Source organism: Sus scrofa, chromosome 13, assembly GCF_054392235.1.
Source record: "Sus scrofa isolate SSC_HxYL_T2T_F1_AM1 chromosome 13, Sscrofa_HxYL_maternal_Yorkshire_Landrace_v2.0, whole genome shotgun sequence".
NCBI classification, from domain to species: Eukaryota; Metazoa; Chordata; class Mammalia; order Artiodactyla; family Suidae; genus Sus; species Sus scrofa.
The window spans coordinates 185,207,178-185,231,589 of record NC_139395.1 but is presented as its reverse complement, the minus strand read 5'-3'; the positions used below and the strand labels follow the sequence as shown (position 1 = coordinate 185,231,589).

The window sequence follows — 24,412 nt, the reverse complement described above, 5'->3', positions numbered from 1 at the left end:
ACATACTATGTATGTCTCATAGTATAATGAGACAAAATGCAACCACTACCCACCAAAAGCAGCCACTGTTCTAATTATGTTAAGGACAAGTGCTTAAGTTCCTACAGTCTCCTTTAGAGAAAGAAAGGGATGACTTCAAGGATTATGAAGGAAAGTAATGCTACAATTCCTCTGTTTAATGTTTGCTCTTAAATATGCTTTTGCTGGCCATTACACCAACATGTTATATACAGCATGAGATATATATTTTGAAAAATGTAAACAAAAAGAAGCAATATATGTTGAAATAACAAAAGTAGAATGTGAACTTATGGGGAATGGTGAGAGAGAGAGAGCGAAAGAAAGGTCAGTAAAGAAAGTCCTAATATTTATGCACCCTTGGTTACATCATCTCTGATCCCAGTGTATCCATTATACCCTAGCTCTTCAATATATGTCTGTGGGCCAGCCACAGACTTTCAGATGCCACCCCACAACTATTGAATAAGAATCTGCATTTTAACAGGATGCAGAGGTGATTCAGATGGAGATTCCATTTTAAGAAACACTGCACTAGATCACAAAGTACAAAATATAGTGACATGACAAAGAAAAAAATAGAAGCTCTCTAAAACAAGGCAGGACATGAAACAAGAAAACACGTCGTCGAATCAATAAATCAACTATGCAGTATAAAGAATTTCTGTTGATTCTGTAACTGGGTAATGTGTCATTTATAAAGCTGGAGATGAAAATGGAAGTAAATGTTAAATACTGTTTCCTGTTTGGGGAGGAAGAGGTCAGCATGAAATATGGAGAAAGATATTATGATTGGCTCTTCTCAATGCTTTTTCCTGTTCATCTTATGCCTTCTAGTAACTTTATGAGCTGTCACATAAGCTAATATGAAAAGAAACAAATTATACTTTTGTTTATTTTGTTTGAATGATGCTCATTAAAATTTTGTTATATACAATTGTTATCAGATTTTATGTATCCAATTAATATTGCATTAAATGATACTTTTGTAAAAGAAACAGCTAAAGGAAGCAGATGTGTAGATTCTTAAAACACAGCTGTTATTAAAATTAAACTATTAGCAGCAATATTTTGGAATAATTTCTCAAATATTGTATAACATAATTATAAATGCAGTTTGTCAAGAGATCTAAATTTTCTTACACTGCTACTGCTTAGAGCTATGAACAGAAAAACATTGGACATGGATTTATAGGAAAGTATATAAAATATAAAAGTGAGGCAACATTTCATATAAATCTATGAAACATTAAAAAATAAGAGTCTAAAAAAAAATAAAAAAAAGGAGTTCCCGTCATGGTTCAGTGGAAACAAATCTGACTGGGATCCATGGAAATGCAGGTTCAATCCCTGGCCTTGCTCAGTGGGTTGAGGATCCAGCTTTGCCATGAGCTGTGGTGTAGGCCAGTGGCTACAGCTCCTGTTCGCCCCCTGGCCTGGGAACCTCCATATGCCGCGGGTGCAGCCCTACTTTTTATAAAAAATAAAAAGAGTCTAACTTTTTTAAAATATAGAAAGAACTATAAATACATCTATATTATCCTGACATATTTTGACTGAAAGGAGATCATTCTATCTTTTGCCCTAATATTTTTTTAACTGAAGTTGAATCTAATCCTCAAATGCAAAAATCACAGAAATGACTTTGGTTAACAAAAATGAGATATTTCTTAAGACACATGTTGTTGGAAAGCCCTGTATCCTGTATGATTAATTTACAGTTAAAAGAAAGAGTTGAGATTTTCATGCTCTTTCACCCTTCCCAAATGTTGAAATTTGTCTTACTCTTAAAAACTGCTTAAATTGGAGTTGCCATCGTGGCGCAGTGGTTAACAATCTGACTAGGAACCATGAGGTTGTAGGTTCGATCCCTGGCCTTGCTCAGTGGGTTAAGGATCTGGCATTGCCGTGAGCTGTGGTGTAGGTTGCAGACGCGGCTCGGATCCCGTGATGCTGTGGCTCTGGCATAGGCTGGCATCTACAGCTCCAGTTAGACCCCTAGCCTGGCAACCTCCATATGCTGCAGGAAGTGGCCCAAGAAATGGCAAAAAGACAAAAACAAAAACAAACAAACAAAAAAAAACCTGCCTAAATTATATAAAGCTTTGTGATAAAAATCTTAATTAGATAATTATTTTTCTAATTTGTGAACATAATCATAAACATGTATTTTCAAAATAAGACCTGGAACACTTACCTAGTCTTATTCTTTCCTAATATTTATTTTATTTTTAAAATCAATCAATAAGATAAAGTCATACTTTGAAAATAAGTAAAATTCAATGGACCATGCAAATATATATTCATCAAATACATAAAATTTGGTGTTATTTTCAAAGTTAAACCTTTGCATAGAGCACAACAATGACAAAGCTGAACATATATTAACTTATCATTAATATATTTTAAGTGTTTTAAAAATAAATGAATTAATACATGCTAGAATCCAATATTTTAAGCAGAAGAATTTTTTCCTAAAAACATCATTGTTCATTTGAAATGAAACATTAAGAAATCAGAACAGCTTTCTCCCTCAACTATATTTAAGATCTTGTTAAAATGATATCTTAACTTTAGCCTATCATTTTGATTTCTAAACCATTAAAATTACCCTCTTCCTATCAGCTACTTTAGACTTGACACACTTCAAATTAAATGAAAATATTAAATCTCTTCTCCACAGAGAAAAAAATAATCCCTAAGTGAACCATTTCATGATGAATCTGGATCATGGACAATAAGTTTAAATATTAGTAAGTGAATTAACATCTTGAGGAAAGTATTCTCATTCAGACTGAAATGAATTCTTCAGCCAAGTGAGGAGCATTTATCTCAGTAGAAATTTTACTGCAAATATGTAGATAGATAGATTTTTAAATATTTAAAATATTCAGATGACTGTCCTCCTTCTTTACCAAAGATAACGACTTTCTCATCTTAGGTATTCTTTAGCAAATATGTTCACCTCATATTTTTCATGTTAAAATAGTTGTTCAAACACACTGATTTCTTTTAGGCATACCCAGATGGTTCTGAATTTGCTCTCCTCAACTCTGCTGGTGGTTGAGAGAATTAAGATTTTCTTGTAGTAGTGAAACTTAAATCTCAAGAAAATAAATCAACATTGTAAAATGGCCTGATTATTCAAATGAAGTATTAAAAAAAAAAAAAAACAACCTTATACTAAAGGAATAAAAGGTCTGTGGCCAGACCTTTTATTTCTGAATTCAACTTTTCAAATTTATGTCTAAAGTAGTTTTAATTTTATTTACTAAAATTGAAATTGATTAAATGTTAAACTAACAAATATTTGCTTTTTAAAACTGGAGAAAGACAGGGAGAAGGCATTCCCAGTGCGTCTCAAGTAAATGAAATCTGTTACATTTTGAAAGTGAGTTTCCCAGGATTTTAAAATTTATATTTTGGGTCACCATGCTGTACAGTAGAAAAAAATAAAATAAAAGGTTAAAATAAAATAAAATAAAATAAAATTTATGTTTTATTTTCAGATGTAAAGTATTTGAAAGAAGAAGATGCAAATCGCAAGACTTTCACAGTCAGCAGCACACTGGACTTCCGAGTGGACCGCAGCGACGATGGCGTGGCAGTCATCTGCAGAGTGGACCATGAATCTCTCAATGCCACCCCTCAGGTGGCCATGCAGGTGCTAGAAATACACTGTAAGTAAACACTACTCCCTAACCCTTCATCTTGGCAGTGAATCTCTACATCTATATTCAAAATCATTGCAAAATTTTCTGAAGTTTCAGCAAATGTGCAACAAAATCTACAGCCAAAGGAAGTAAAACTACCTTCATTAGTATTAACCACATCCCAAGGAAAGAAGTCATTGACTGAGTATCATTCCTGACAAAGAAAAGAGAAAAAATAAAAGGAGCTATCAAAAGGTTAAAGCTCCTAATTATCTTCCAAATGTTGCCTTGATGTATGAATATACCTTCAGGTTGGTAGGAAGTAGGTGATTTTGGCTGAATCTGTGAGGGGTGGGAATCTGGAAGAGCCTTGATGAACTTTCTAAATGTAATGTTATTATATGAAAATGTGGCTTCCCATCTGTTCTTTTAAAATTAGACTATGTTTTTCACTATTTTTAAAAATACACTAAGCCTTTATGAACACAGGGGCCTATTATGTTATGTGAAAAGATCATAGAAATATCAGGAGGATCAGACTTTTTTTTAAACTTTTTCATAGAGAAAATATAAATTGGAGTATTATTTTTAATTAATGCTCCTTGTATTTTAAGTATCGTCAGTCTAAACTTTTTTTTTCTTTTTTGGTTATATCCATGGCAGGTGAAAGTTCCCGGGCCAGGGATCGAAGTGGGTCCACAACAGCACCCTGAGCCACTGCAATAACAACACTGGATCCTTAACCCACTGAGGCACAGACAACTTCTAAAATTATTAAAATTTGAAGAATACTTTCAGTTATATTAGATTAGCTTCTTTAATTTCCTTCCTGTTCTCACTGAAGCAGATTTGGAGACAAGTGTATTTTAGAGCCCAAACTTAGGATATTTCCATATTTCAACATTTATTTGCAATGAGACTTGGGACAATTACTTAAGCTTTGATTATAGACTAGATAATTAATTCCTGTGAGGACCAAACTAGACAGCTTAAGTCATGTTTATGGCATTAAGTAAGTCTTCAAAAATGTCAGTTGCCTTCTTTCTTAGTTGGTTCAGACAGCTAGAAGAAAAATGCCAAAGACTGAGTCACTTTTAAACAGCAGAAATTTATTTTTCACAGTCCTGGTGGCCAAAATGTCAAGGTCAAGAAGCAGGCATATTCAGTGTCTGGTGAGAACCTTCACTCTGGCTTAGAGTTGGCCATCTTCTCTGCATGTCTGCACATGGCAGAAGGAGCCAAGGGGCTCTCTGGGGTCTCTTTTGAAAAGGTACTAATCCCAGTCATAATCTTCCAAAGCCCTTACCTCCTAATGACACCACACTGAGTATTAGATTTCAGCCTATGAACTCAGGGAAAACATTAACATTCATTCTATAGCATCTTCCTTTTACTATTTATTCTTACTACGTAATTTGATATGTCAAGAGGACCCAGATAAGCAGGATTTCAATTTAATTTTTTCTCTTATGTAAATCCAGATAAGATCTTTAAAAATAATCTTTGACTACTAATTTATCTGTAATTTTCAATATATAATAAAAGAAAATAATAAAATTAAGTCATAAGGAATATTAAAGATCACCAGCCAAAGATCACCAGAAACCTACAATTAGTCTAGCAAAATTACATTTATTTAGTTTGCTGTGGCAAAGAATATGGTATACTAGAGAAATCTCTGAATATAGGTATGAAAAAGTGGGACAGGTTTACTAGAGAATATGGGTTTATACTAAATATTCTGAAGAGTACTCTGAATTGGATGCTGTTAGGATTGGGGGCAATTCAGTGATGTGTATGTTGGTAACTTTTTCTTTCAAAGCACAAATATTAAATCAGGACTAGATTTGCTCTTATGAAGATGCTGTGCTTAATCATGCTACCCTGTGCGGTTGCTGAACACCTTGGTCTCTGTCCCCTTTCACACCTGGTCATGGACTAGACTTGAATTTGTCTTATTCCACCCCACAGTTGCAGAGTGGTTTTATCTGATTATTGCTTAGGTTCTAGAGAAGTGTTTATATTTGTTGAAACTATTTCAGTCTAGTTGTAAGATGCCAATTGTTAGTTTCCAAAGTCATTTTCACTTTCTAGAGATTCCAGAATGGAACTATGTTATATATATAACATATATATATATATATATATATATATATTTATGTATTTATATATATACACACACACATACACACACATACATATATAATATATATATAATGGGCATTTTTTAGCTGTTCACCATATTTCAGTGTGCATTATTAAGCAAACTAAATTGCCTAATTTTCTATAAATCTTTACATGAGGAATGTTATACTTAGTGGCCAAATGAAAATAAAAACTCATTCTATCATGATTTAATATGTAAATGGCTTGGAGGCAGAGACCATATCTATTTAAATTATTTTTCCTAGCATCAAGCATACCATCATTCAAGTATGTGAAGTTAATTAAAAGTAACTGATGATAATACTGAATATTCCTTTAGGGATGCAGAAAATTCCCCAGAGATGAAATGAGGAATGTAAAGTGGAGAGGGACATTTAGTAACAGTTTGCATGAAAATTAGAGCAAAATGAGCAAATTGGATGTGGTCTTCATAAACATCTAAGAATAATGATAAAAATATCCCAGTGGTTTTTTTTCCAGGACAGCAGATCATGGCTCCACATAAGTCCACATGAACAATATGCATGATATGGAAATTCCATGGAAGCAAGTAGGGTAGGGGAATAGAAAGAAGAATTGAAAAAGGAAAAAGATGGTTAGCCTAGAATTTATGGAACATAAGTATAGATTTCCACATGATTTTACAAAGTTTCTATCATGAATAACCACAAAGGCTGGCCCAAAAGAGGAGCAGCTTTTCAGAACCACAGAGCAGAATAGATGCCATCGTTTTCTGTGGTAACTTACAAGAGTATATACATCCCTACAATAATGGGGTTATGACTGCACCCTGAAATAAAAATCCTGTGTTAATGCGGAAAGGCAAAATTGATGAGAAATAAGACATAACCGTTAAACATAAAGTGACAAGGAACATAATGAAAACAAATAGGAGGAGGAATTATATTTTTAGGGCTAAATGTTTGTTTTAACTTAGTAACCTTGTGATATATGATATAGAAGGATTCAGCCTATGAAATATATCACAATGTTCCTTTCTTTGTAAATTATTGATCTTAAATTTTAATGCCACCATGATGGAAGAGAATTTCTTTAATCTTGAGATTTAAGAAAATGTAGGCTTTTCACTGTAAACCGCAAATACTTGCAAATTTCAAATAATAGGTAATAGCATACCTTGCACTTGCGTAGTTGAAAAAGACACTTTCTTTTTTATTGATAGAAATTCTCACTCATTTTCCTATTTTTACACAGATCACTTTGAAAACAATAACTTTTTATTTGTCTGATTTAATTTTTAAAAGAACAGATTGTATGAGTCACTTCATTTAATTCTCAGTGAGAATAATGTATCTCCACTAACAGCAAAAACTGTACAAAACAAGAAAAGAAGTAAAATAACTGAACATTCATTTTATGTGTGACATTGATAAAATTGCATAAAAATCAACTGTTATTGAAAATGAAAAAAAAAAGAGACAAATAAGTAAAATATTTCAGAATAATAAGAGTTCCAAGAAAGCATTTTAGTACTGGGGCACTGAGCCACTAATACGGATAAATAAGAATGTGAAGTTTAACTCTGTATGTGTATGTGTGTTGTAAGGTCCATTATATATAACCATCCAATTATGAAACCTTACACTATCAGTAATATTTGTATAGTATTTCTATTGTGTAGTGGTGCCATGCTTTGCCTACAAAATAAATATTTACACATGCACATAAACTTTGCAACTATGAAACAATGCATAGTTAAGTCTTGTAAGAGAACCAGCTTGTAAGTCTAAAGAAATTCACTGTGAGAAACCATGTAAGAAAAAAAGAAAGGAAAGAAAGAAGGAAAGGAGAAGGGGAGGAGTGACTTTGGAAGCTACGGGTTTGAAAGTGTGTGTTTAAATGAGATCTATTAGGATAATGAATAAAAATAAGAAATGTATTATATACCTTTAATAACCAAAAAGTTCCTGGATTCATTATTATTATAAGAAATTAAATGGTCAGCTTATAGTCTTTACCTTCTTGAGGCTTTTATTTCCATTCTAGTTAACATGCAGATAAATAATACAATTAATTTTCCCCTTAAAACCTTATGTTAAAAATATATTTTAAAGAGATTCCTTTCTTGTTTTGCTTTTTTATTTTTTTAATTTTTATTTTTAATTTTTTATTAAAGATGATTTACAATATTCTGTCAATTTCTGCTATATAGCAAAGTGACCAGTCATGTATATATATGTGTTATCTTCCATCATGTTCCATCACAAGTGACTACACAGTTTCCTGTGCTATGCAAGAGGATCTCATTGCTTATTCACTCCAAATTGTTTTGCTCTTTTTAAATATAGTTAATGTGTGCGTAAAATAACTGAATTCTTGACTGGACATATCTTCCACTTTTCTGGAGCATCTAATGTACACGATCAGTTCTTGCTTTGGTCCTGCTTATTTCAATAAAATAGAATAAAAAAAAAAAAAGTCTGTCCATACTAGAAAATAGTCAATACAAATAGTTTGGAGGCTTCTAATTATTTTGTTATAACTTCGTTTCCACTGTACATGATACATATATACATGATACAGAACAGAAATATTTTCAAATGTAGGCAGAAATTCTTCATTAAGTATGATTTTTTGCATCTGTCCCTTTTCAATTATAAAAAATAAAATAATTAATTCCCACCTACTTAATTCTCCATGCACAAACCTATACACCTCCTTAGCCCAGGTAAGTTTTTTTAAAATTTTCCTGTGTTAGTTGTACCAAAAATGCTTCTACTGTTTTTCTATTTATTATATAAAGCACTTGATTAAATGTTTCAGGTTACTAGAGAGGGGAATGTTACAAGTAGCATTTTAAAATAACATATCTCAGAGATCAGAGAAATGATGGAGAAATGAAGGAATTAAATTCACTTCCTCTCATGAAAACACCAAGATCACAACTGCTGAATAACAATTGACAAAAAGAACTGGAACTGGCCAAAAAAGATATTTTACATTCAAAGACAAAGGAGAAGCCACAACAAGATGATGGGGGGACACTTCAGCAATACAACAAAATCACATACCTGCTGGGTGGATGACTCACAAACTAGGAAATAATTATGTTACAGAGTTTATCCCCCAAAAATGAGAATTCTAAGCCCCACATCAGGTTCCCCAGCCTGGGGCTCTGACATTAGGAAGAAGATCCCCCAGAACATTTGGCTTTGGAGGCTAGTAAGGTTTGAGTATAGGAGCTCCATTGTTGGAGGATATGCACAATGTTTTGTATGCACTGGGACCCAGAGCAAAGCAGTGACTTTATAAGAGACTGAGCCAGATGTTCCTGCAGGTATTGGAGGGTATCCTGGGGAGGTGAAGATCCATTGTGTCTCACTGTGGGGACAAGGACACTGATCATGGAAACCATAGGGAATATTTATGGACATGCATTCTCTTGGAGGTTGCTGTTTTGGCACCCAGCACTAGCCCTGCCCAACAGTGTGCAGGCTCCAGTGCTGGGACAAAGAACCAACAGAGTGGGAACATTCAGGTCAAAGAACCAACAGCTTGGGAACACAGCCTCCCCTCAACAGCAGACAGGCTGCCTAAAGTCACCCTGGGCCTACAGCCCCCTCTCTTCTAAACACACCCCTTGTCAGAGGCTTGTCCATCAGAAGGACATGAGCCAGTTCCACCTAAAATGGGCAGGCACTGGTCCCTCCCACCAGGAAGCCTGCACAAGCCCCTGGAGTGACCTCATTCACCAGGGGGTAGACACCAGAAGCAAGAGAAACTACATTCCTGCAGCCTGTGGAAAGAGAACACAAACACAGAAAGTCAGATAAAATGATACTCCAGAGAAATATGTTCCAGACTATAGAACAAAGTAAAACCCCAGAAGACCAACCAAGTGAAGCAGATAAAGTAAATCTACCTGAAAAAATAATTCAGAGTAATGATAGTAAAGATTATCTAAGATCTTGAAAAAAAAGAATGGAGACACAGAATAAGAAGATACAAGACATGTGTAACAAAGAGCTAGAAGATTTAAAGAACAAAAAAATATAGATGAACAAGACAATAACTAAAATGAAATTGATACTAGAAAGGATCAATAGAATGGGAGGCAGAAGAACAAATAAGTGAGCTTGAAGGCAGATTGGTGGACTTCACTGCCATGGAAAAGGATAAAGAAAAAAGAATGAAAAGAAATGATGAGAGTTCCTATCATGGCTCAGTAGTTAATGAACCCAACTAGTATCCATGAAGATACAGGTTCGATCCCTGGCCTTACTCAGTGGGTTAAGGACCCAGTGTGGCCTTGAGCTGTGATGTAGATTGTAGACGTGGCTTAGATCCTGTGTGGCTGAGGTATAGACTAGCAGCTACAGCTCAGATTCAACCTCTAGCCTGGGGACTTCTATACACTGCAGGTATGGCCTAAAGAGACAAAAAAAAAAAAAAAAAAAGAAAAGAAAAGAAATGAGGACAGTCTAAGTAAACTCTGGGACAGCATTAAATACACCATCATTTTCATTATAGGCATTCCAGAAATAGAAGAGAGAGAAATAGCCTGAGAAGATATTAGAAAAGATAACAGCCAAAAACTTCCCTAATATGGGAAAGGAAACACTCACTCAATTTCAGGAAGTGCAGAGTCCCATAAAGGATAAACTCAAAGGAGGAACATGGCAAGACACATATTAACCAATCTGACAAAAAATAAAGGCAAAGATAAAATATGAAAAGCAACACAGGAAAAGCAACAGATAATATTCAAGGAAATCTTCATAATGTCATCAGCTGATCTTTCAGCAGAAATTCTGCAGGCCAGAAGGCAATACCATGATATATTTAAAGTGATGAAAGGAAAAAACCTACAACCAAGAATACTCTATTAAGCAAGGCTCTCACTCAAATTCAATGGATAAATTAAAAGCTTTACAGACAAGTAAAAACTTCAGCATCACCAAACCAGCTTTACAACAAATACTAGAGGAACTTCTCCAAGCACAAAAATAAAGCCTATAACTAAAAATTATGAATGGGAAAGCTCACCAATAAAGGCAAACATATAGTAAAGGTAGTAAATCATTCACATACAAATATGATATCAAAACCAGCAATTGTGAAAAGAGTATTGTACAAATATAGGATATTGGAAATGCATTTGAAGTTGAGACCAGCAACATAAAAAAATATATGTATATAGACTGTTATATCAAAACTTCATGGGAACTTCAAATCAAAAATGTACAATAAATGCACACACAATAAAAAGAAATCAATCCAAACATAATACTGAATATAGTCATTAAATCACAAAAGAAGGGAACAAAAGAGGAAGGCAAGAAAAAAGACCTGTGAAAACAAATCCAAGACATGTAACAAAATAGCAATAAGAACATACATATTGATGATTACCTTAAATATAAATGGCTTAATGTTCCAACAAAAAGACATACATTAGCTAAATGGATACAAAAACAAGACCCAAATATATGCTGTCTACAAGAGACCCACTTCATATCTAGGGACACATAGTGACTGAAAGTGAGGGAATGGAAAAATGTATTCCATGCAAATGAAAATCAAAAGAAAACTGAAGTAGAAATACTCATATCAGACAAAATAGACCTTAAAATACTGTTACGATTTCCTTAGTGGTTCAGCAGGTTAAGGATTCAGCATTGTCACTGTGGAGGCTCAAGTCACTCCTATGGCGCAGGTTTGATTCCTGGCCCAGGAACTTCCATCTTCTGTATGCTGTAGGCACAACCAAAAAAAAAAAAAAAAAAGAAAAAAGAAAAAAATCTATTACAAGAGATAAAAACACCACATAATGATTGATTATGGTATCAATCCATAAAGAAGATATTACAACTATAAATGTATATGTACCCCACATAAGAGCACCTCAATATATACGGCAAATGCTGACAGCCGTAAGAGGGGAAATTGATAGTAACACAGCAATAGTAGGGAAGTTTAATACCCTGCTTACATCGATGGACAAATAATCCAGCCATAAAATCAATAAGGAAACAACAGCCTTAAGTGACACATTAGACCAGAAGGACTTAATTGATATTCATAGAACATTCCATCTGAAAACAGCAGAATATTCATTCTTCTCAAGTGCACATGGAACTTAATCCAGAACAGATCACATACTGCAGAACAAAGCAAGGCTTTGTAAATTTAAGAAAATTGAAATAATATCAAGCATCTTTTTCCAACACAATACCATGAGATTAGAAATCAATTGTATGAAAAAAAAAAAACTGCAAAAAAACCAAACATGTGGGGGCTAAACAATGTGGCTCCTACACAACCAATGGATCACTGAGGAAATAAAAAAAAATACCTAGAGACAACACGATGATCCTATGGGGCCCAGGAAAAGAAGTTTTGACAGGGAAGTTTATAGCAATACAATTTTACCTAAAGAAACAAGAGAAGTCTTATATACACATCCTAATCTTATACCTAGAGCAACTAGAGAAAGCAAAACAAAACCTGAAGTTAGTAGAAGGAAAAAAATCATAAATATCAGAACAGAAATAAATGAAAGAGAGATGAAAAAAATAGAAAAGATCAATGAAATTAACTGGTTCCTTGAAAAGATTTACAAAATTAATACACCCTTAGCAGACTCATCAAGAAAAAAAGGGAGAAGGCTCAAATCAATAAAATTAGAAATGTGGGGAGTTCCCGTCGTGGCACAGTGGTTAACAAATCCGACTAGGAACCATGAGGTGCGGGTTCGAGCCCTGCCCTTGCTCAGTGGGTTAAGGATTCGGTGTTGCTGTGAGCTGTGGTGTAGGTTGCAGACGCGGCTCGGATCCCGTCTTGCTGTGGCTCTGGCGTAGGCTGGTGGCTACAGCTCCAATTAGACCCCTAGCCTGGGAACCTCCATATGCCGTGGGAGTGGCACAAGAAAAGGCAAAAAGATAAATAAATAAATAAATAAATAAATAAATAAATAAATAAATAAAATTAGAAATGAAAAAGGAGAAGTTACAACTAACACAGTAATACAAAGGATCATAAGAGACTGCTACAAGTAACTATATGTCAGTAAAATGGACAAATAGAAGAAATGGACAAATTTTTAAAAAGGAACAATCTTTCAAAACTGAACCAGGAATAAGTGAAAAAAAAAAATGAACAGACCAATTACAGGTATTGAAATTGAATCTGTGATTTAAAGACTTCCCATCCTCCAAGTCCAGGACCAGGTGGCTTCACAGTCAAATTCTATTAGACATTTAGAGAAAAGTTAACACCTATCCTCATGAAACTCTCCCAGAGAATTTCAGAAAGAGGAACACTCCCACCCTCATTCTGAGGCCACCATTACCCTAATACCAAAACCAGACAAAGATACCACAAAAAAGAAAATTAATATATATTATCACCGAAGAACATAGACACAAAAATCAACAAGATACTAGCAAACTGAATGCAGATATACATTAAATGGATAATACAGTATGATAAAGTGGGATTTATCCCAGGGATACAAGGATTTTTCAGTATCCACAAATCAATCAGTGTGATACACCATGTTAACAAACTGAAGAATTAAAAACCATGTGGTCATCTCAGTAGATGCAGAAAAAGCTTTTGAAAAATTCAACACCTATTTATGCTTATAAAAAAAAAGTCCCCAGAAATTGGGCATAGAAGTAATATGCCTCAGTATAATATAGGCCATATATGACATCATACTCAATGAATTGCCTTTGTTCTTTTATTAAAATCAATTGACTATATTTAGGTAAGTTTCCTTCTGGGCCCTCTGCTCTGTTCCATTGATCTATTTGTTTATTTTTTTGCATCAAAACCACACCATCTTTGTATATAGAAATGCAGTAGATTTCTGTGTATTTTTTGTAATTCACTGATGAGCTCTATAAGTTTTCTGGTAGCATCTTCAGGATTTTCTAGGTATGCTATCATGTCATCAAAACCACACTGTCTTGATTAATGTAGCTTTATACTAGTATTGAAGTCAGATAATGTCAGTCCTCAGTTATTTTTCTTCTTTAATATTGGAATTTTTTTGTATTGATAAATTTGCATTGCAAATTATCAATTTGATTACATTTGTAATTAAGACATATAATCAGTGAATATATTATACTTTATTGCATTAATCTTTGATACATCAGGAAATACTGTTATTACCATATATCACCTGGGTGTAATAGACATTTTGTTCTTAGTTTTTAGATTTTAAGTTATTTATTTATTTATTTTGCTTTTAAGGGCCTCACCTGTGGCATATGGAAGTTCCCAGGCTAGGAGTTGAATCAGAGCTATAGCTGCCAGCCTACACCAGAGCCACAGCAATGCAGGATCCTTAACCCACTGAACAAGGCCAGGGATTGAAACTGCATCCTCATGGTTGGTTACTAGTTGGATTCATTTCCACTGGGCTACAATGGGGACTCCACATTTTAAGTTTTTTAAATAATGTGTAGATGTACTAATAAAAGGGAAAGGGATAGTGAAAAACAACTTTATTAGACTTTTTGATAAGAATTTAATTATAGCAAACCTGAATTTCTATTTCATATTTTTCTGACTTTGCTCATACACATATACCTGAAATGGGAAACAATTGCCCTGCATGATCCTGGAACATATCCATATTTTAAATACTGAATACCATATTTCAAGTACATCTTTAATGTGTCCTAGTTTATCAGTGCTTCTGGTTCTTCCTATACTTGCGTTGTCAGAATGTAATACTTTAAAAAACTTTGGTGGTTCATAATTTTTCAAAAGGAATACAAATATGTTTTTCCGTAATTGTAAAATTTTTCATCTTTACATTTATAAGTACAAATTAAATGTTTTAGATGAATTTTAAATTTCTTTTTTTTTTCTTTTTATGGCTGCACCTGTGGCATATGGAAGTTCCCAGGCCAGGGGTCCAATCAGAGCTGTCGATGGGGCCAATGCCAGAGCCATAACAACAATGGATCCAGGCTGCCTCTGTGACTTATGCTGCAGTTTACAGCAACACTGGATCCAGGCCGGGGATTGAACCTACATTCTCACAAAGACAATATCAGGTCTTTAACCCATTGAGCCACAGCAGAAACTCTGAAAAATGAATTTTTTTAAATTTCTTTATTATCAAATACCTTCAAAATCGTTCCATTTATAGTCTATATAAATCCTTATGCACAAAAACCATCAAAGATGAAAGAATATTGTCATATTTTCTTTTTAGCCAAATCACGTGGCAAAATATTATGTTATAATGTCCTTCTTTTATTTCCTTACAAACAAATTCTTCCCTTATCTATTTTTGAGTTTGCTAAAACTCATTGAGAATAAGTGAAAACTTCTATTTCACCATTATCACTAGCTTCTTGACTTCTACTGCTTTCTCCTCGCATTTATTGTCTGAACTAATAATTTCGAGATCTTTTCCTCTATCAATTTCTTTCTCATGACATTATGAGCAGAAAATGAAAGTTTCTGAATTCCCTACTGAAATCATGAAAGCTAAACAACCAACAAACGACCAAACAAAGCTACAATGATTGTGTTTTTACTTCTAGACTTCTTTTCTACCACCATGAAAGAAAACCTGAGCAACCTTATAAGTAAATAGGGGTAAGGCAAAAGAAATGATTTTTATCACTCTTACAAAATCCTTCCATACAGGCACTGTCTAATAGAATTTACTGTGGTGATGGACATGTTACATATCTGTTTTAGAAGAGTAGTCAACAGCCAAGTACACATGTCTACTCAGCACTTGAGATGTGGATTTTGTGAACTAAGGAATTGCAGTTTGAATTTTATTTAATTTTAATCAACTTGCACTTAAATTTAAATAGCCTCTTGTGACTAATTGTTACTATATTGGACACCACCACTCTATACCATCTTATCTACTTCTGTTTTCTTATTATAACATTTCTTTTAGCATAGTTGGGAATAATTTATGAGTTAGGAATGGATTAATAGTGGAATAATTAATAGAAGGCCAGAGCAGCAAGATTGGTCATAATATAGGAAAAACAATACATATAATTTTGTAATATATTTTAGCTTTATAAAAGAGCCTAATATTTTCATATTATAATTGCAAGGTAGGATAATTTTAAATATATTTTTTAAAGTAAATTTTCTCTTTTTTTTGAGAGAGAAAGACTATAAATCATTAAATATTTATTTGTTTTAAATAGAACTGTTACAAAAAGAAATTTGAAAACTGATGAGACTATCCTTTTTTCCATTTTATAGTCTGGTTTCCTTTGTCAAAGATTAATTGACCATAGGTACCTGAGTTCTATCCTGTTCCATTGATCTCAATTTCTGTTTTTTGAACCAGTTCCATATTGTTTTGATGAGTGTAGCTTTGTAGTAGTCTGAAGTTACGGAGCCTTATTTCTCCAGCTCTGTTTTTCCTTCTCAGGATTACTTTGGCTATTCAGGTCTTTTGTGCTTCCATCCAAGTTTAAAAATATTTTATTCTAGTTCTGTGAAAAATGCCATTGGTAATTTGATAGGGGTTGCATTGAATCTGTAGATTGCCTGGGTAACATTTTGATCTTCCAGTCCAAGAACATATTATATCTTTCCATCTATTTGTGTCATCTTCATTTTCTTTCTCCAGTGTCTTATAGTTCTCAGAGTACAGATCTTTTGCCCCCATAAGTAAGTTTATTCCTAGGTATTTTATTCTTTCCCATGCAATGGTAAATTGGATTGTTTCCTTAATTTCTCTTTCTGATCTTTCATTGGTAGTATATAGAAATGTGAAAGACTTCTGTGTATTGATTTTGTATCCTATAATTTTACTGAATTCATTGATGAGCTCTAGTAGTTTTCTGGTAGAATCTTTAGGAGATTCTATATATAGTATCATATCTGCAAACAGTGATAGTTTTACTTCTTCTTTTCCAATTTGGCTTCCTTTTATTTCCTTTTCTTATTTGGCTCTTGTGGCTAGGACATCCAAAACTATGTTGAATAAAAGTGGTAAGAACGGACATCCTTATCTTGTTCCTGATCATAATGGAAATGCTTTCAGCTTTACACCATTGAAAATGGTGTTAGCTGTGGGTTTATCATATATGGCCCTTATTATGTTAAGGTAGGTTCCTCTATGCCCACTTTCTGGAGTGTTTTTATCATAAATGGTGTTCAATGTTATCAAAAACTTTTTATGCATCTATTAAGATAACCATAAGATTTTAATTCAATTGTTAATGTGGAGTATCCTACTGATTGATTTGTGGGTATTGAAGCATCCCTGAGATAAATCCCACTTGATCATAGTGTATGATCTTTTTCGTGTAGTTTTGGATTAATTGCAAGTATTTTGTTGAGAATTCTTGTGATCATCAGAGATATCAGTCTGTAAGTATTTTCTGTGTGTGGTATCTTTGGTTGATTGGGATATCAGGGTGATGGTGGCCTCACAGAATGAGCTGGGGAGTGTTATTCCCTCTGCAATTCATTGGAAGGAAGAGTTTCATAAGGATAGGTGTTAAATCTTCTCTAAATATTTAATAGCATTCACTTGTGAAATCATCAACTCCTAGACTTTTGATTTTTGGAAATTTTTAAATCATATTAAAATTGAAGTCATTGCAGTTTAATAATATAGTAAAGGTTAACCCTGCATTTCTTTTTAAAAGGGGAAATTTTGTTTATATTTTTAAGAAAAAGGCCAGTTAATTAAGTGATTATTATATAACTGCAGAATGCTTGTTTGTTTTTGGCTGTACCTGCAGCATGTAGAATTTCCTGGGCTAGAGATCAAACTCATGCCACAGCAGCCACAGCTACTGAGGTGACAATGCTGGATCCTTAACCTACTGTACCACAAGGAAACTTCCTAAAAACAATTTTTAAAATATTTTTCTTTATGTTAATAAAATCTGCAAATAAAATGTCCTCATCCTAAAAGAGAAATTTCATGGAGACCATCAGCTCTATATGCTGTATGAAAGAATTCAATGAGCCAATGCATATAGAGCATTTATAATAATGACTATTATTTGATAGTATTTGATCAATGATTATAATTTTTGGGAGATAGCTATGAAAAATAAATTTGATTTTATAACACACTAGTGGCCCTAACTGGTAGTTGGAAAAAATTATAAAAAGACATTACTCATTCATTTATCCACAAATATTTAATTGAAGTCTAGGAGTTGTTCTAGGACTGAGAACAACAACAGAAAAAGCAGTGAACAAAATAAAAATAATTTCTGCTCTGCTGATCTTACTTTCCTAAAAATAAATGGACAATTTATGAAAATTAAAACCTGAGCTTTAGGTGTTAGGTAGGTTCCATCTATTTTGTTAAATAAATCATTTGGGAGTAATCATAAGAAATGATTTTTGTGGATAATGAAATTATCAAGATAGCACTTCCCTTTCACCCATAGATCCATTTGCTTCTCTTATTAAACAGCATTGCCATCATTGTCATAGTAAGCTAGATGTTATTTTTATATAACCTTAAATATCTGTTGTATTTCTTTGCTTATAGAATAAGTGAGTTTTTTAATTGGTAAAATATTTGACTTAAAACATTTTTATTCCTCTACCTGCAAAAGCTTTAGAGATGAATAAATGTCAAACCACTGACACTAAATACTTGAAAGGGCTGTGCTTTTAGATTATCCATGAGGTGGTTTAATACTAGCTCCATCACAGATTTTTTCAATGTTCTAAAATCTTTGTAAAAAATATAGAAAATCCATTCCACTGGATCAATATCTTTATTTTGATTCAAATATTGAATCAGACAAATAGAACAAGAAGTGTCTTTACTTAAGTTCATAAAACCTTTAACATTTTGAATAATAGTTTTTTAAAGTCTTTTGTCTAATAGTCTACCTCTTGATAGTAATTTTGCTTCTTTATGAGTCCTAGAATCTGTCACATAGGTAAAATAATTAATACTTGGAGTTCCTGTTGTGGCCCAGTACTAACAAACCCAACTAGTATCCATGAGGGTGTGGGTTTGATCCCTGGCCTTGCTCAGTGGATTAAGTGTGTGGCATTGCAGATGCAGCTCAGATCTTATGTTGCCATGGCTGTGGCATAAGCCTGCAGCTGCAGCTCCAATTTAACCCCTAGCCTGGGAACTTCCATATGCTGCAGGTGCTGCCCTAAAGAACAATAAATAAATAAATAAATCTTAAGAAAAAAGTGTGTTTTTTCACCTTTTATTAACTTTAAAGATGGATTCTAAAGAATCATATTTTTCCTTCAAAAACATTAGAGGAAACATCATGCTCTAAAGAATTTGCATGGTGTGCTTGTTTGTTAATAAGTAATAAATATTTCTGGATGAATGACCATATCCCTGTTTTTCATAGGCTTGTGCAAAACTTGCTCATTTGCTTGCATTTTGAGAGAATAGAAAGTAACTTATTCATTTATTCATCCAACCTTTAAAAAACCCTTAAAAAACATCATATATTTTGTTAGGGTCTGACAGTGCATAATTGAATAGGTTAAGATCTTGGATTTTGAATGCTCAAAATATGGTTAATGAAGCAGCCATGTAAAAAAATTCATATTTCACTAAATGCAGTGTTTGTAATAATAATATATATATCCTTTGTATGTAAGAAATCTAATAACTTTAATTATTTAAATAATCCAAATAACCTAAACTAATTATATAAATAAAATTAACTTAAATATTATTTACTATTCCTTGTCATTCATATGTGTGTATATATTGGAACATGTTATAAATATTACATATTATGTATAATAAATATTATTTATACATAAATTTATGTTCAATAAATATGGTATAAAAATTGACTTATTTGAAGACATTTTAAAACTAGCATGGAGGAGTTCCTGCTGTGGTGTAATGGGATGGGTGACTTCTCTGAAGCACTGGGACACAGGTTCAATCCCCAGCCCAGGACAGCATGTTAAGGATCCAGTGTTGTTAAATCACAACTGCAGCTTGGATCTGATCCCTGGCTCAGGAACTCAATATACTGAGAGACAGCTAAAAGACAAAAAAGGAAAAAAAAATAAAAAAACATGGATATTATTAATTTGCAAAAATAAAAATCTGAGTGTAACATATAAGATAAAGCAAGTATAAGTTAATAATGTGAAAGATAATGCATTTTTACTAACCCCCTTCTTTTTTTAACCTATTAGTTGGTAAAATACATTATATTTTTATATCAGTAATTTAAAAACAGAATATCCTACACATACAAAGTACTGAAGAAAAAGTGTCATTCTGATTTGTAAAGAAGTGGAACAGGATGAAATGCAACTCATACTGAACCTAGACTGGAAAATAGAGAAATTATTTCCAAAGCAAGCATGGAATTACTATTTAAGTAAACTTTGGTTGAAAAAAAATTGTCTCAATCCTTTCGAATTGGAAACTACAATCAAAGTGAAAATCTACAGGGCAGGGGGGAAAAAAAAGAAGAAGAAAATCTACAAATAACTTAAATATAGTCAGAGGCATAACAAAAAACAAACAAACCCCCCAAAAGCTTTTATAATTCTTAATAGGTAACTCGGCAAAGATCTGCATTGAAATGTTTGGGTATGCGATACTTATTTCCTGACTCCTGTTCATATCTGGATTGGTAAAATGATTAATAGCGTAATCTACACATAAAGATTATTTTAGAAAATTATTATCTTATCTATTGTGCATTATGCTGCTTCTGAAAAATTCTCCATTCATTTTGATATATAAATAATAAAGAATATATGTTTACATGGATTGCAATTATTAAAATAAATATTTTGAAGAAATCCTAGAAATTGAAGATTATTAAAAGTTAACAGTGTTTGAGATGACTACAGTTTTTTTTTGGCCTTTTTGTTGTCTAACTGAGATATATGAGTAAAAATAGGAGTTCAGTAATTTAAAGGCATTATTTCTAGAATGTTATTGATAATTTGCTAACAGTGCTTGATCATCTCCCTAATTGGTACAATGAAGTGACAAATGAAAATAAAGCAGGAATATTAATGATAGAGATCTTTATCACTAAGTAAAAACCTGTTAAAGCCCAGATTATTTTCTGTTATTAAAATTTCTTTTTTGAGAAAAAGTTAAGTTTGGGGTAATAATCACATTACTATAATATTTAATGTGGTAAAAAATATAATTTTGTGTACATTGCTAATAGGGTATGTTTAAAGAGGAATGTTTACCTTTCAAGGAACTATAAACAAGAATTTTGGCTGATTATATAAATAAATCTCTTCACAATTAAGTGCTTCCCATGCCAAAATCAGATGAGGAGAGAAAAGTAGTTTAGTTATATGGTATATGCACTAAAAAAAAAAAAAAATTGCCATGTGTATATCATGGAAATTTGTTACCTAATATTATCTAATGCAGAACAATTATACTAGGAAGAGACTCAGCAATAGATATTTAACTAAATTAAATGTGTGCAAAGAGTAAAAGTCAATCTAAGTGATATGACATGAATATTTAAGACTAACTTTTCACATAAATGCAGGCCCCAACAAAATTTCAATTAAGCAGTTTTTAATATTTTTAAATTAATGTATCAAAATGCTAATAAGAAAAATAAAACATATAGGGTGTTCATTTATTTAGCATTTTATTTATTAAGCACAGATTTTGTGTAAAGCACTATACCAGACACTGAGGATACAATGACTTTTTAAAAATTACACAAGGGTGAAAAAGAGAACATGCAGCAGAGAAATCTGACCAAATGTGAGGGTAATGAATAATTTTCCTCAGCAAATGGTATTTGCGTTAAGATTTAAAAGAGATAGGAGTTCCGATTGTGGCTCAGTGGAAATGAATCTGACCAGTATCCGTGAGGAAACAGGTCTGATCCCTGGCCTTGCTCAGTGGATTAAGGATCTGGCATTTCAATGAACTGTGGTATAGGTTGCAAATGAAGCTTGGATCTGATGTGGCTGTGGTTATGGTGTAGGCCAGCAGCTGTAGCTCCTGTTAAACCCCTATCCTGGGAATCTCCATATGCTGTTGGGTACAGCCCTAAAAGACAAAAATAAAGATTTAAAAGAGTTAAAAAAGCAAAAGATCCCCCAAAATTGAGCATTTCAGACAATTTGTATAAAGCCAAAATAAAACATATTCGTTAAAGTACCTGAAAGTATAACTACCTGAAATTCAAAGAATGAATGGAGTGCTAGAAGCATGAAGATAAAGACCTATGTAGATCACATGGGACTTAATAGTTATGCCGATTATTTTGCTTTTAATCCTAAAAACAAAGATTAACCATGCAGAGTTTTAATCAGAAAATTGGTGTCATCAGTTTTATTTTTGAGAAGACAATTTTGTTTATTTCTAGAAGTAAGATTTAGAGGTGTAAAAAGCTGATACGGGGAGGCCATTTTCTATTGTGGCAAATTAGATGAAAAAAAAGGTTGTTGAGCTATAAAAAAAATGCAGTAAGTAGATTTGAAAAGTAGTTAGGTCAACCAGACTTGGTGATTAATGACTGATTATGGAAAAGATAAGGGAATAGGAGGTGTATGGTGTATGTAGCTGGATGGAGGCTAGTAGTACCTATAGAACTAGACATTGCTGGAAGAACATGTCGCAGGAGGATCGGCGGAGACTTTGAGTTCCTTTTGGATGTACTGAATGCGCTATATCTTTTTGATATCTAAGTGAACATGTGAAATAGCTGCTGCATATACCTAAGTGTAGTTCATGGGACAGAACTGCTCTAGGATATAAACCTGGAAGTGATCAATGAGTAGGTGGAAACTGAAGAGATGGGTGCGGCTAGAAGGGCCTAGAGAGAATAATGTGAGAACAGTTAGTGAATCCTGTTCTTGGTGATCTCAATATTTAAAACTTAATTACAAAAGGTAAGCCAACAGAATATGAGAATATGAGGCCCTAGAAAAGACCAAAAAAAAAAATTCTATATTTTGGATCTGAAAGGAATGAACCATGTTTCAGGGGACTATTATACAAATTCTCACCTCTAATAAACTACCTAAACTAAACAGGAAGAACTGAGAGAATGGAAATTATATTCTGTTTTCCTCTATTCTCACAGCTCCCTGCTACTAAGTATTTTACTTCATGGAGGAAAATACTAGGGGTGACTTGCCCATATTGCTTTGGTGCACACCATTCCCGGGCACTGAGTAGACCAGAGTTGCCAGGGAAATAGTACCTGCACCCTCACCCTCATCCCCAGCAATCGTCAAACACTAATGAGTACCAGTCAATGTTCATGTTCCCTAAACACTCCTCTCCTTTGCCCATCAAGTGAGATGACTCTGAGGCACACCCTGCATTGTCTCAGAGTCCCATAGCAGTTGCCCATGGTGTAATGTACTCAATAAACACACTGTTTATTTCCTTCCCTTCGTACCTCCCTGAGATCATTCCTCATAAAATAAATATCTCAGCCTCTGTTTGTAAGGATTCTATAGTTGTTAGTGTTTTAAGCCCACGTGGGCAAGCCAGAGAAGCTGGGGACTTCATTCTGGTCTGAGTCCAAAGGCCTGAGAAACCAGAAAGATGGTGTTGTAGTTCAAGTCTGAAAGCTGGTAGGCTTAAGTCTCAGGAAGAATAGAAGTTTCAGTTTGAGTCAGAAGACAGAAATAAAGCTTACATACCAGCTAAAATGCCATCAGACAGACTTCTATTTGTGGGAGGGTCAGACTTTTGTTCTACTCAGGCCTTGACCTATCAGATAAGTTCCACTCATATTAGGGAGATGAATCTGCTTAGTCAGTCTGCTAATTTAAATGTTAATCTTTTCTCAAAACACTCTCACTAAAATACCCAGAATAGTGAATGTTTGGTCAATATCTGGGTATCCCATGGTGTAGTCAAGTTGACATATAAAATTAATCATCACAGATACACAGTTTAACACAACTCTCTTTCCCAGAATCACACTTTTATGATATCTCTTATTTCACCTTTTTTTCCTCTGGAATTGGAGATTTATTTTTTTCTTTTCTTTTTATTTTACTTTTTTTTTTTTTTTTGTTCTTTTCTATGGCCGCACCCACCGCATATGGACGTTCCCAAGCTAGGGGTCTAATCAGAGCTGTAGCTGCTGGCCTACGCCACAGCTGCAGCAACATGGGATCTTTAACTCACTGGGCAAGGCCAGGGATCAAACCCGCAACCTCATGATTCCTAGTCAGATTCGTTAACCACTGAGCCATGACGGGAACTCCGTGGAGCTTTATTTTTTGTGTCAGGGTAAAATTTTTGCTGTATGTATATATGGCCGAAGTTTAAAAGATGATAGTCCTCATTTTCCCAGAATCATTCTGATTGACACTTGTTACCCTGTATAATTGAATTAACATTTATTCTTCACTTTTAAATGTGTTCTGTTTGGAAGACAAAATTATATGATCATATAAGTAACTGATTCCATTAATATGATAATGATAACAGAAAAGTATATTTCAATCCTTTATTAAATTATTTTTTCTCCTGGTTATAAAGAGTATGATGAATATACATCCTACTTCTTCAAATAAATTTTTCTTCCTGGTTTATTTTATACTACTGGTTTATTTTTTTTATTTTTTTTATAAATGTGGAATACCTATTTATTAACAGGATATTGTTATTGATTATC

At 33.4% G+C, this 24,412-nt stretch overlaps 1 protein-coding gene across 4 annotated transcripts in view; it reads left to right on the top strand.

Moving 5' to 3' along the window:
- Window positions 1-24,412, top strand: part of CADM2 (cell adhesion molecule 2) — a 1,076,345-nt gene that overhangs the window by 908,987 nt on the left and 142,946 nt on the right. For all 4 annotated transcript variants that reach the window (XM_021071359.2, XM_021071361.2, XM_021071360.2 and 1 more), the window contains one exon: window positions 3,528-3,698. In XM_021071359.2, coding sequence (XP_020927018.1) covers window positions 3,528-3,698 — 171 coding nt within the window. The remainder of the gene's footprint in view (window positions 1-3,527; window positions 3,699-24,412) is intronic.